Source organism: Sparus aurata, chromosome 1 (genome assembly GCF_900880675.1).
Source record: "Sparus aurata chromosome 1, fSpaAur1.1, whole genome shotgun sequence".
In the NCBI taxonomy this organism is placed as follows: Eukaryota; Metazoa; Chordata; class Actinopteri; order Spariformes; family Sparidae; genus Sparus; species Sparus aurata.
In genome coordinates, this window is record NC_044187.1 from 39352001 (window position 1) to 39367100 (window position 15100).

The window sequence follows — 15100 nt, forward strand, 5'->3', positions numbered from 1 at the left end:
AAGAGGATCAGAGAGTGCGGGAAGGTGTGTAGATGTGTTAAAGTTCAGAGAGATATGATGGTGCAAGGTTTTGAAGGGTCTTGAAAGTGAGGAGTAGAATCTTAAAATCAATGTGGGATTTGATACACCGTAAAAACATTTCACCCCTGTTTAGTTATGTCCACTTACTTTCACTCTTTAACTCAATGGTCTCTGAAAAGTTTTTGATTTTTAACTCACCTGCACAAGTTTTCAGAAATTAAACTTACAGTTATTTGTTGTATTGACTTTTGCCAGTTCCGTGTGTGTTGATTGAACTGTGGTTTTCAAGTAATAGGTTGAAAAAAAAGAAACATTTTAAAATGGCCGAGTGGCGGGATGGGAGAGAGGGAAAATGAAGGAAAAAATGTTGCCAGGACTTATGGGTTTGAGATAAACTGTCTTATTTTTTAACCATAGGGAAATTATAAACTACAGATAAGTAATAGATTCGTTAGCACACCGAATTTCTTTTATTCCTTGGAGCAACAGCGCAAACTGGTAAGTTTAAGTTTCATCATCTTTTTTTTACTGTAATAATGTTAACTGTGTGTCACTTTGGTTTTAGTTTGGTCTTAAGTCTTAAGTTTTGGTCTTAATATTAGGCTAAGACTCCCCCACAGAATATGAACCTGACGTTGTTCGAACACTTGTGGCAGCTAAACTTCACCAGTGCTGCCTTCGTTAAAAAGCTGATTTATGTAAACATATAACAAATTGTTCAGTTTAAAACATGACTCGAATATTCATTTTTTATTTTGTGCGCAGTTAAACTAGTTTGTTTCATGTCCCTCTCCTCCCCTTCCCCACTGAAGTTAGCTAGTGCTACTCTGCTCAATCATCATGTGTTATACCTAACGGTAAATTAAATGACTAACCTTAACTTTATAGTTAAAAGTTATTTTGATAGTGGATTTTATGCTAATAATAATTGCTTGCAATAGTGTGGAGCTTGTCTTAGGCTGGGGACTAAATGTTGAGAGCAGACAGTTGGCTCGTCGTCTTTGCCTTCCTCTGTGTGTTTGAGTGAGAACAAGGCTGACCTCACACCAAGCGGTCCCAAGCAGAGAGGCCACAGAGAAGACAAGGCGCACTTTGGGTTATAGTTTACTCTAGTCGGAGATAAAAAAAAAGAAATATATATGTATAATGAAAGTGACAACAAAATTCATCAGTTAAGACTGAGGACACTTTCAAACACCTGTTACTTAGGCAGCAACGTCTTTGAACGTCACTGCAGTCCCTCTGCCATGTTTAACAGACAAACAGAGCATACAAACTTAAGAAAATGAACGTCAGTGTTAGGTAGAGTTATTCGAACCTAGTTAGCTAAGTTTCTGAAAACGTTTGGAATATTGTTACTTAGAGGCTGATACAGTCAGCTCTTCCTCTCTTTTTTCGGTAGTGTGTCTTCACATTAGCAGCAATTTTAATGTTTACATGTGTATTTTAATGTTTAGGAAAAATGAAAGGATAGTGTCTGGCAGCAGATATTATTACAATTAAACTGTAACTTAATATAAAACTTTCCTGATTTTTGCGACTAGTTTTTGGCTCAGTTTATTTAGATTATATTGATGTGATATTTTTTTGTTCCAGTCCATGATGTAATACAATTATATATCATAGTCTACAGTATGTGTATATATATATATATATATACATACATATATACATATATATATATATATACATACATATATATATGTATGTGTATATATATATATATATATACATACATATATACATATATATATATATATACATACATATATATATGTATGTATATATATATATATATATATACATATATATATATACATACATATATACATATATATATACATACATATATACATATATATATACATACATATATACATATATATATACATACATATATACATATATATATATATATATATATATATATATATACATATATATATACATATATATATATATATATATATATATATATATATATATATATATATATATATACTCACTTTTTAAAATTATAACAAGGCTTTAAATTATGCATCTCAGCTAAATCATCACTGAACTTGTTCTCTCTGCCATTTATGGTGTAGATGCATTTGAGTTTTTTTTAAGCAGATGTCAGGAAAATAATATGGCTGTCTGTGCATTTAATTGGACTAACAAACTGGAGCAGAGACACAGATGCTGGTGTTCTGGATTAATAAGTGATTCTGTTAGCCTTAACTCTAAATCTGCTGACAGTTGCTGGAGCCGTTGAGCAACTCCTGGTGTGCCTCCAGATGCTTCAGGCTCGGTCTATGGCTGTCTCATAGACTGAGCCTGGAGCATCTGGAGGCACACCAGGAGTTAAGGAGAGCACAGACTTGTTTTTTTTCTTTAACCTTTGGGATTAAAAGGTGCATTTGTCTTCACCCTCACCTGGCGTAACTAGCCACAAAGGTTATAAAATCCACTGCAATGTACTGTTATTCTCCCTCTTACTGACTGCTGAATGGAGGTTGAATGTACTTCAGCCTACTTAATGACTGTACAGAGAAGAACACACCGTAGAATAAAGTGGTGAGTGCTGACTTTAGAGCAAATGATGCCACGGTCAGACTCACGGGAGTAATGTGAGGCTAAATTTGCATAAATATCTTTATGAATGAACACAGATTGTTACCCATAGCTAGCTTTGTAATGCACAAATTAAGATTAAAGGTACATAATTGTAATTATTGGCTTTAATAAACAATATTTACAACACCACAAATACATAAAAGTGCACCAGGATTGTTGTGTGACATTATAATAAACCCAAATAATGTATTTATTGTAATTTATTTGCAGGGTGTTGTGGCGGATTCAGTGTTCTTCAGCAGACAGGAGGTGCTCCGCAGCCTACAACAGACACACACACACACACACACACACACACACACACACACAATGCAAAATTAATTGTGTCCAAATATGTTCTCTCTGAAAAGTGCAAATCTACAGATTATATTAAATATAGCAGCTCGGCGCGCAGGTGGTCGAGTGGTTAGAGCGTATGCCATAAAAGCAGCCGACCCCGGTTCGATTCCGGCCGGAGGTCCGTATATATATACATATATATATATACATATATATACATATACATATATATATATATATATATATATATATATATATACATATATATACATATATATATACATATATATACATATATATACATATATATACATATATATATATATATATATATATATATACCCGTGCTGAACAGGGTCCCTCCGGGAGTCGTGGAGTAGTCGTGGGGCATGTGCACTCTCTCCCCCGTATTTCCTATCTGTCTACTGCTTAATAAAGGTGTCTATGCCAGAAAAATAAATAAATAAATATAGCAGCTCAATCAATCAGACAGCAGAATTTTTTTTGTATTTCATTTAAAATGTATATGCGCAGTAAACATTTGAACCACAAGAGAGCTTGATTGTAAATAAGCGCTAAATCAAAAGCTGTCATCACAAACAGAACATTGTTCGTTTACATTTACTGATCGGAGCATTCACAATAATCACTCAGGAAGCAGGGAGAGGCGCATAGAAAACAGCAGTCTCAAGTCCAGAGTGTTGATGAGGGTTCTCAGTCATCCAGGTCTAAGCACTGTATTGTAGGCAACTGAAATTGTTTCCCCTCTCATCCAAGAGGCTTCTTCAGTTCCAACTACCTGGAGGGGAGTTGGCAGGCTTTTAAACTATGTGTGAAAGTGTTCTTGTAGAGGCCTTCATGTGAGTGCTTGGTCTAGGTGAGCACAACTCTGAATGGTTGTTAACTGTCTGGGGAGAAAACTCAATACAGCATTGTATGTGGTTGATAAGTAGTGTCGTAGGCAACTGCCTCGGTACAAAGAGCAGGGTTCTCCCCAGATGGTGGAACAGCGGCGCTGCGGCGCTATACTGCTAGCTCAGCGCCACTATACTCATTTTCAATGTTAGCTGCTTTCTAGCGGGTGTTTGTGGGCTTCCGCGGTCTGAAGAGATTGGCTGACGGCGAGGAGCCGGGGGACTGATGGACCCCCCCTCTCTCTCACTCAGAATACAATGATCAGGGCAGTTTCTGCCATTTAAAACAATGGGTGGTCAGATGCTTTCAGTGAATTTTTATATTTATTTACAATTATTTATGTATTATTTTCTTCATGACCAAAAGCTGAAAATGAAAGATGTAGCAGCTTCCTCTGCAAATGATTGGGTTATATGGGCATATGATATTGGCTCATATCGATTAAAGGCCCCTGAATTGAATTTAATAAAAATTGTTTCGTGGCAGACTTGCGATATTTGCCAATATCGTATTGTTGTCCAAAGAATCAATATTATATTGTATCCTGATACTATAATAAGATTGTTATCTAGAATAAAATTAGCCAGATTTTGTTCTTCAATTGTGTGCAGTTTTTACCTGACAGAACAGAAAATTGAAAGCTAAATTACGAAAAGGACACAATTTAATCAAAACCGGAGAGTAGACCTATTCCACAACTGTGATAATCTAAATGATCCTCTCTTTTTTCTGTGGCTACTCCTAAGGTCAGCTGACAAGAGCATTTTCAGAAAGACTCAGACCACTGGTCAATATTGAACAAATTTAATTCCAAACTTACATGTCAGTGATTCTCTCTACCCTGTCCATGAGGTCTTCCTGGAAAAAAAACAAGAGAGACAAGAAAATATTTTCAGAACTCTCAAACAACTTTGCTTACTGCTGCATCATGAAATGGCGTGAAAGTATTAGACAAGCATGTAGATGACTAGCTAGTTTCTCCCACATTTTTTTTGTTTGCATTGTTCAAACAAACGATACAGTGTGTGCTATAGTGAAACATTACATTAACAGATGAAATAAAGCTATCTGATTGGTTGATATATTAGCCAGATTGGTGATAACACGTACAATAATTCCTTAACATGTGACTTTGCCTATTAGTCAATCATATCTACGCAATAGTAGTAAGGCATTTGTCTGTTACAACCGCTGCAAAACGGGAATATTCAACAACAACAACTTTGACCTCCATGGTGGCTTAACTGCAGAGAGTGGACTGAGCAGTGCATTATCTGCAGGGGGGAGGTAAAAAAGAGGACAACGACAAAGAAAAGACTCGACACAACACTTCATCATGTGGTAGGGCTGGGTGGTATTATTGACTAAATATATTTTGAAAAAATTCAGTTTATATTAATAACATTAACATCATATTAACAATGATGTTTAATGTATGTTGCCTACATAACCTTATTTTGTAAGCCGTGGCAGTTTATGTCTTTCGTCTCTCTCGCTGCTATATAGCCCACGGCGCACGTTGCAGATGTGTTAATAAAAATGCAGCACAGTGATAAAGCTATATGAAAAAATTACAAGCAGGTATCAAAAGGGCTCAAGCTGCACCTGCTAGTTGGACAGGCAGCCCTACAGGCGTGGCTCAAGTCAGAGGCCGAGAGCAGATTATTGTCTACCATGTGCAGTAGACTGTCTACTGTGAGAGTTTCTCCTGTTCTACAATGAATACAAATCATTTTAGTTATTTCTATCCATTTTCTCCTATAACCATCACTTGCATGACCAAGTTTGTTGTAATTTAGTGTAGGATATCATCTCATTGGCCATTCCAAATTTTACATTTTACGTCCCACCCATGAAATTTCAAATAATACATTTACAAAATACGTCTCTCGGCGGGTAAGGGACGGCCGCTTGGCTGTGGGTGCGATCCACTGGTGGGACGCCTCTGCCGGCGCTGGCTGGGCACATTTCCTCCACGGTCGCGACCGGCGCGCCGCGACCGGCTCTAGGTCGGCTTGGAAAGGCTCAGTGCGCCCCAACCGCGTCGCGTTGCCAGGGCAGGGACCGGCCCACGTAAAAGGCGTTTTTTTATGTGACGTGACATCACGTCAGAAAGAAAGTAGAGGTCCCTCATGCCGCGTGCAGCTGCAGCGTAAAGTGCCCCTCCCCCCGCACCTGGTTGCTGTGAGTGACAAACAGGCAGCATGATGGGTGAAGGAGGCGAGCCCCCTGAACTTTTACCCCCGTCTAAAAGGACCAAGTTATCTGTATGGGAGTACTTCGGCTACCGTAAAAAGCCAGGCGGCCACGGCTTGGAGGAAGAGGGTCGCCCGATGTGCAAAACGTGCTTGAGGACAGTTGCAGCCCAAGGAGGCAATACATCAAATATGATCATGTATGATGTATGCATCTACGGGAGCACCGTAGATGATGTTTACGCCACCACCTCCTGGGAGGACGGGCCCACCAATCACTACATGCATTTGTCATGTTCTATGCTATACATATATATATATATATATATATATATATATATATACATATATATATATATACATATATATATATATATACATATATATATATATACATATACATATATATATACATATATATATATATATACATATATATATATATATATATATACATATATATACATATATATATATATATATATATATATATCAGATACATATATATATATAGATATAGAGAGAGATAAATAGAGACATGATTAGAGACAGATAGAGATATAGATAGATAGACATAAGAGAGATACAGAGAAGATAGAAAAGAAGAGACAGATATATATATAGACATGAGTAGATATAATAGATAGAGAGGAAGAGAAGATAGAAAGAGAAGATAGAGAGAGAATAGAATATAGATAGCACAGAGAGGAGAACAGACGAGAGAATATAAGAGAGAATAATATAGATAAAGAGATAAAAGAGACAGAGATACATATAGTATATATAGACAGATAGATAGGAGATATAGAGATTACATATAGACAGAGATAGACATAGATAAATAGAATAGAGAGACATACATAATAGATAACTATGATATATATATAGATATATATAATAGACATATAGATATATAGAATATATATATATATACAATATAATATATAATAATATATATATATACACATATAATATATATATTATATATATATATATACCATATATATAATATATATATATATATATATATATATATATATATAGCCATCTTGAATTTGAAGGTCAAAAAAAGGTCAAATTATTATGTTAACCAGAAATATGTATTCCTTGACAAAAATAAGGTCTGAAACCATGTATTGTGCATCATTGTTTATTTATTTATTTATTTTATTTTATTTATGTTGTTTATTTCGGGCATGTCAATTCATAAACATCACATTTCATCATTGTTCAAATAATACAACACACATGGCCGAAAGGGAAAAGCGGGAGAAGCCAAAGCTTATCAAGTCCCGCCCCCATTACCCACAGGATAAAATCTTCATCCTGATCTTTTCTTGTCATTTGCATTTTACATTTTCTTTTCTCTTTTTTTTTTTCAACTTCTTTTGTTATGACCTTTGACAAAACATATTACAGCAGTAGCATACAGAGCTGAATTCAAGCTCTAGACAGTACATACAGATTACATGTGTGTCTACTGTTGTGTGCCGATTTACAGGGCTAGTTGAGTTCTTCACAGCTCAGAAGAACTTGTGATAACTCACAGTAGTGTCACAGTGTTCGTACCCAAGTTATCTCACATTGTTGATACACATTATAACAACATCCTGCTATGTACAACTGGCATTGGCCTTGGACCATACAATTTTCTCAGGTTCAACTTATTGTTTGGGTACAAATGGTATTTGTTATGCTCACATGCCGTCTCAACACAGTGTCTGCACAGTGTCTGTTGATTCGTGCCTCTGACCTTTATCAACCCTCCTGTATTGATCTGTACTAATCAACGATTGAATGTACATACTTTTTACAAGATTATATCCATCCAGGAAAAAATCTGTGCCTTTGTCTTCATTAATCCATGTTTCCGACACTGCAATGATGGTGAAAGGGGTTTTGAAGTGATTTAGGTATTCCTTGATGTGGCCGAAGTTGGTATATAGACTCCTGCTGTTAAAGTGAATTAGAGACAGTTTCCCGTCCATCTCAGCGCTGTCTCTGTATTGAACTTCAGTATAATACTTGCAATTCCCAGTCATGTTGAAACAGAAGTGATTATCCGGGTCAATTCCTTCGTTCGGGTCAGATAAGGTATGATTCACATGTTGATTTGTAATGAACTCCACACTTCCTAGCTCAGCAATCCTTTCAGATATTCCCATCATACTTTCAGTCCGTGTAAGAACCGTTGAACTTTGCTGTGCTGTAGTTATGGAGTGTTCGTGAGCCATACCTTAGTTATTGTATTTCTCCAACTCATCCTTGCTCCTGATCTGGATTATTTTGACTTCTTCAGCTGATGCTCCATTTGTTTTGATGTAGATTCTGCAGTTAGCCGTCCAGGTGTGTTGTATCTTACCATCCTTTTTCAGTTGGCGAGCTGTTCTGGCGATGTCTGCATTCTTTCTGGTGAGATTCTCATTGATGTAGACATTCGAACCTTTGAGCTTCTTGCCCTGCTTCAGCAGTGCAGTCTTGTATTTTCTGTTGATGAATTTCAGGATGACAGCTCGAGTTGCTGACTCTTTCCTTCGAGGTAAGAGGTAACATACTTCAGCGTTGCCGAAATTCACCTCGATGCCTTTACCATTCAGGAACTCAGACACCTGCCTCTCCACAGATTTAATCTCAGATTCACCAGGCTCATGGGCTGAATTCCCAGCTGCAACCGCCGCTGCGTAGGTTGGAGGCTTGATTATGAGGCCAGTCACAATCACATCATTGAAGGTCAAACTAGTAAAAAGATAATTTCCACGACAGCCATTTTGGATTTTGGCCTCTAAAAAATTTTCCCCGCCATTTTGTAAAAATACACCAAGGCTAAATTTGTTTTTTAGCCCTCCTAGATGACAAATCCATTGAGAAACGGACCTTCGCTCACCGCGGTCACGTTTTGGTCCGAAATGACCCTACTAAAAGTCCTTCTGTCTAGAAACTATGTTTTTCACAGAGGACCACACATCTGAGCACATCTTAGAGTTTTTTGAAAACATGCTGCAGGACTGGAACATCACAGATGGTAAATTGTCTACCATCACAACAGACAACGCAGCTAATATGAAAAAAGCATTTCATGACCAACCCTCTGTTTGGCTTGGATGTTTTGGCCATAACCTTAACCTAGTTATAGCCAAAGCACTCAAAATTCAAAAAGTTGACACAGCTGTACGAGCGTGCAGGCATCTTGTACAAGGTTTCTCTCGCAGCTGGAAGTGAAAAAGAGAACTGAAGAAGCAGCAGGCAACCCTGGAAATTCCTGAAAAATCACTCATTCGTGATGAAGTGACAAGATGGCGGTCCACTTTCAAAATGATTGAGAGATTCCTCGAACAGCAACAAGCATGTTGTGCAGTTCTTGCAGCAGACAGGAGCTTATGGCATTTAATGCCAAAAGACAATGATGTGCAAACTTTGGAGAGGGTCTGCCAACTCTTGGGGCCTCTCAATGACTTGACAGATTTACTTGGCTCTGAAACAAAGACCACCCTCTCTTCTTTGAAGCCTGTTATGGAACACAACACTAACCTACTGAATGAGAATGAGGGAGATGATGCCCTAACAAAACAAATGAAAAAGGTAATGATGGATGATCTGCAACAATGTTACTCCTGTGAGAGAGTCAAGAAGGTGATTGACATCGCTTGCTTCACTGATCCCCATTTCAAGGACAACTTTAGTCAAAACAAGGATGACATCATCAGGTCTGCTGAAGAGGAGGCTGTGAACCTGGCAGGCCACACAATCTTATTGCCACCTGAAGAATCACCTGCAGCCACTGCTGGTCAAGAACAGGGCACCAGCACTTCCACCACCACTGCCCCCTCTGCTGGCACAAAGAAGAAAGACAAATCTCTGTCTTCTTTGCTGAAAAAAATTACATAAGCAAAACATCAAAGAGTTGAAGCCGAAGATGCCTCCCCAAAAGAAAGAGTGAAAATGGAGATTAAACAGTATTTGTCTTATGCTCCCATATCCTCTGATGCTGACCCACTGGCATGGTGGAAGACACATGTGGAAGAGTTACCTCTCCTTAGCAGTGTAGCGAGAACATTTCTCTGCATCCCAGCCACCAGTGTGCCCTCAGAGAGGGTGTTCAGTTCTAGTGTACACATCCTCTCACCTTACTGCTCCAAGCTAAACCCAGGGAAAGTGAACATGCTGACATTCCTGCATCATAACTTGGACTGAGAGAAATATCTTATCTTAGAAGTGTCTTACTTTTTTCAATTATTTATGTTCTGATCTTGAGCCACAGGTTAAGTGATTGCATTTATTTGCATTTTGTGGTGTTGTTTTTTCACTAAAAATAATTCACTTATGTTGTGACTTGAGCTGCAGCTTTATCTTCAGTTAAAGGACTGCATTAAGGACTTCATTTTTTTCTTTTTTATGATTATTATTTTATTTAGAAAGAACTCAGTCATTTCTTTTGTTATTTATTTTAAATACATATTTTCAAATATCCATGTTCTATATATTGTTTAAAAATAAAAGACTGTTCAATGGAAAAGTTTTTTCCTTTTTTTGTTTTTAAATACAGACATTCAAAATACACATTTTAGGGCTGTAATCATAATATCGTGAAACCGTGATATTTTTGCCTAAGGTTATCATACTGTCAGAATCTCATACCAAACCCTGTAGTCATTCAATCGTTTAAAATATGGATGCAATTCAGAAAGCATTTTAGCCTGCAACATTCCTCTGTCCATGCCCCAGTATCCCACAATCATAGTTTCAAACCATCTATTATGGATTCTGCCTTTCAACTCTGGAGTGACAAAGGTATCACGGCTATCAAAGACCTCTATGACAATGGTACCTTCATGTCCTTCACCGACCTGTCAGCCAAATTTCAACTTCCACCTGCTCACCTTTTTTCGCTTCTTTCAAATTAGGCATTTTGTACAAAGAAACTACCCTGATTTTCCAAATCTCCCCCCAGAGACTTTGGTAGACACGCTTCTCAAAGTAAACCCCAATCAGAGGGGGGCTATTTCTTATATCTGCAAAGCCCTTGATTACACTTCCTCTGATTTCCCCCCAAAAAACAGAGACTTATGGGAGCAGGACTTGGGGCATATTGAAGAAGACCAATGGGACCATATTCTGGAGTTAGTCCATGATTCCTCCATCTGTGCCCGGCACGGACTGATTCAATACAAACTAACACATAGGACTTACTACACTAACCACAGATTGTTCAAGTTCTACCCCAATGTTGCAGATGCGTGTAATAGGTGCAACCAATCTCCTGCAGACCTCATTCACATGTTTTGGTCATGTCCAAAACTAGCAGACTTTTGGTCTAAAATATTTGACACTCTTCACACGGCCTACCATTGTGTAACAAACCCACATCCTTTGTCTGCCCTTTTTGGTATACCACATGGCAACACTAACAGCTGAAGCACAACACTCCTTGGCTTCTGTACCCTGATTGCCAGGCGCTTGATCCTACTAAACTGGAAGCAGGCCCTGCCTTCGTCATATGACAGATGGATTAAGGAGGTTCTATATCATCTAAATCTTGAGAGGCTAAGATTCTCCCTTAGAGGCTCCTTGAGGAAATTTGATAAAACTTGGAACCCCTTGCTCTCCATCATAGACTCCCTAGACATCATACCTGATGAGTGAAATATCTAACTCCTTTGGACTTACAGTGTAACTAACTACTAAAGCAAAGATTTATTTATTTATTTATTTATTAATTTTTCGCTTTAGTTTGGTCCTGTTGTCCCATTTTTTGTATTGTGTCTGTCACCTAGGAGCAGAGGTGTGGGATTCCATGTAGGGGATAGGGATGGTGTATGGGGGGGAGGGGGAGTGGATGAAAAAATGAAAAAATGTGAGTGCTGTTTCATATTTTTAAGCATTGTTTCACATTGTGTGCACTTTGTATGGTTGGTGCTCAATAAAACATTTGAATTTTGAAAAAAAAAAAAAAAAAAGAATCTCATACCAGCCCATGCCTAATGGCAAGTAAATGGGAAAATCTGCAAATCCTCTTCAAAACTCATCGACTTTCAACCTCTTCTTGTGCTTCATACTTTGAGCTACATACACCATACCACCTTTTAAAGAGTCAGAAGACCTTGAACTATTGGGCATGTATTAAGCTTCTTAAAATCTTGTACGGTTTTGAAATCATCACAGTTTTAGTTTTAAGGATTTTTAGGCCATCTTCTGATTTTACAATGGGTGTGTATTGTGTGAGCAAGAGTGCGTGACATCATCGCTAGAGTGGAGAGCAGCTGGAAGAGCTGGAGAAAAAAATTCTCTTCAGCTTGATTTTGATCCCACATCCTTCACATAGACAACATATGCATAGAAATGTAGGAAATCGTGTTGGCTTTCAGATGATGGTCTTTATTTCAGATGTAGGACTTAAACTTTCGGCTGTTAAAGCCCCAGAGGGACAAGCACTCCAACAACTCCCTCATAAGCCTCCTCATAATGAGGAGGAGAGCAGACAGTCCCTGTAATGTCTCTCGCTCTGGCGCCTCATTTTTCACTCCACGGACATTTAAAAAAAAAGACAACACAGAGTTCAGCATGTCTCCTGTGACTCAATATACAAATGTTTTGGCGATAACCATTCCATTTTTTTTCAAAAATGGCAGGAGTTTGGGAGGTGTTTTCCAATTCATTCTTATGGAGACATTTTCAACTTTTGTTCTGCTACTGCTCCAGCATATGTGCAGCCAGAGAAACTGTTTTTACACATTTTTAAGCTCTTTTAACCCTCTTACTTTTCAGCTTTTCTGCCTTTTCAGGTTTTTAAAATGTTCATATTTCAGCCTTTTCTGCTTTTTCCATACATTCATCTTCATCACCAGCCAGAGAAACTGTTCACCTTTGTAAGCTCTTTCAGCTCTCTTACTTTTCAGCTTTTCTGCCTTTTCAGCTTTTTAAATATTCATCTTTCTTCCTTGTCACCTGCTGCAGCTTTCATCATGCAGCAGGTGACATCTCACATCCCATTAGTTAATCAGTTCTCCTCTGACCTGGCTGCATTCTCTGGATTTTTTTTATGATCTCCCATGAGAACCAGTGTCCTTGATAGAGTGGTGGCACACAGACTCCCAAGAGACAGCACAGTAAGATGGAACTTCCACATCCATGCCGTGATCAATGTGTTTGAGAACAAATGTGAGATCATCCAGTGTTTTGAAACCATCAGGGGAGTTTGAGCCTACCAATGTGCGAGAAGCTGGAGGGTTTGTGAGGCTACTGGAGGATGAAACTTTCAGCTTCTTCCTGAAACTATTTTTTATTGCATCATGCCTCCTGTGGACATTTTCTTCAGCCAGCTCCAGAAGCGGACCATCGACTCAGTCTTTGTCTGGGGAATCATGCAGCAGTTCACTCAGTTTTTCCTTCAGCGTACATTATTTCATACCGGCAGTAGCAGGCAAACAATGGCAGCATGCCCCGACACGCTTAAGTAATGAAATGCATAAAGTCTTACAGCAAATATTTGAAAATAGATGCTGAAATTAGTAAAGTGAAACATGCCATTTTTGAAAAGTCAGGTACAATAGATTTTTAGAGCTGCTTAAATTAATTTAAATCAACTCAAATCTGAAGTCAAATGGTTATTCAGAGAGAATGTAATTCCTTAACCTAATGGTAAAGGAATTGTATTTACAAAATGCATTTATGTACTGTTGCAAGTTCCTGAGAGTTGGTAACAGGGTTGAGCCAGATTTAGCAAATATCAAATGAAACAATTAATAAAAAAGAATCCTTTTATGCCTGAGAGCCAATAAAGCTTTTTATAGTGTAATACCTATTCTTGATGAATATGTAACAGAAAATAGTCAAAGAGAAGGATAATATTTTGAAAATTCCAAAGCCCAGATTCCAATTTGGAATGACCCTTATATAGCTGTAACTAGTTATTATTGTGAACATTATCAATTGGACTAGTATGATCAGAAAACTTGGGAAGGTGGGGTTCAAGAGGTATAAAAGACTCAGTAACAGAATGCACCTAGAGGGGAGTACAAAAGTGTACAATAAAGCAGGAGAGGATACCCTTTACAAAATTTGAAACGAAAAACGTTTAGTTCCACAAAAACCCTCGGGGGGGGGGGGGGGGGGTGTGTCTGCCTTAGCAGACAGGTTGAGTGGTTAGTACAGGCTGAACTGACATGGGAAGGGGAGAGCTGAAGGGAATTTAAGAAGCGACAGAAGCTCAGTAGTACCGGTTAGAGAAAGTAAGTAAGTAAAGTAAGTATTCAACTGTGACTGATAAAATTCTGAAAAAAACCCATCACATTATTCTGCTAGTCTCAGGTCTCACATTTATTTATTTTTTTCACCACTAATGGCTGTTGTGTGCCAATGCTTGCACAGACCCTCATTCAAGATTGGCCAGCCTAAGGTCTTGAGTTTTGTTTTAATCCGAGTTAGGCTGGTATCATACCAAATCAGTTGGCGTGGCAAAAATGCAGGTCTTCCCTTTCACTTTAATGAAGGTAGTCCTTTCTGGCTGCTGGGGTGCTTGCCACAGGGGTTCCACAAAAAACACACACACACACAGCTGTCTCTGGTGACAAAGTTGTCTCCAACTCAACTTTTGGAGAAACACAGCCCAAAGTCATTGCGGTAGCCAATCACATAAACTCGCAATCAGACTGCATGGCTTGAATGACTAAAACCACAGTGGCTTTTCATAGTAGCTTTCAGCAAAGTAATCAGAGGGGGTTTCTCTACATGTCACATACACAAAACCTGGAGTGACACTCCCTAGCTTCCTGACCAAACACATAACCCGGCTGCATTTCGCGGCACCGCCTGATTTGGTCTCAATGTACCCCTTAGTGTTGCCAAGATATGCAACACTGTTTTGAATGCCTGCTACAGGAAATTGCTACTTCATAACCAACCCATTTGTGCAGTATCAAAATTAATTCAATAACTTTCTGTTGAAAGGGTCCGAAAGATTTTATGTGAAATTTTTCAAGATCAAAAAAGAATTTGCACATTTTGCTATTTTGCAAAAACAATTTCTTGATGGCAATGGGAGTTGCCTATATGGTGATTCAGCTGCATTCAGGGAA

General features: G+C 38.2%; 1 protein-coding gene across 3 annotated transcripts in view; it reads right to left on the minus strand.

Annotated features, from left to right (window-relative positions):
* Nucleotides 1-2726: 2726 nt before the first annotated feature.
* cep44 (centrosomal protein 44) overlaps nucleotides 2727-15100 on the minus strand; it is a 52950-nt gene continuing 40576 nt past the window's right edge. For all 3 annotated transcript variants that reach the window (XM_030428270.1, XM_030428274.1, XM_030428262.1), the window contains 2 exons: nucleotides 4655-4692; nucleotides 2727-2901 (listed from right to left, as the gene is read on the minus strand). In XM_030428270.1, the coding sequence (XP_030284130.1) occupies nucleotides 2841-2901; nucleotides 4655-4692 (99 nt within the window). In that variant the 3' untranslated portion in view covers nucleotides 2727-2840. The remainder of the gene's footprint in view (nucleotides 2902-4654; nucleotides 4693-15100) is intronic.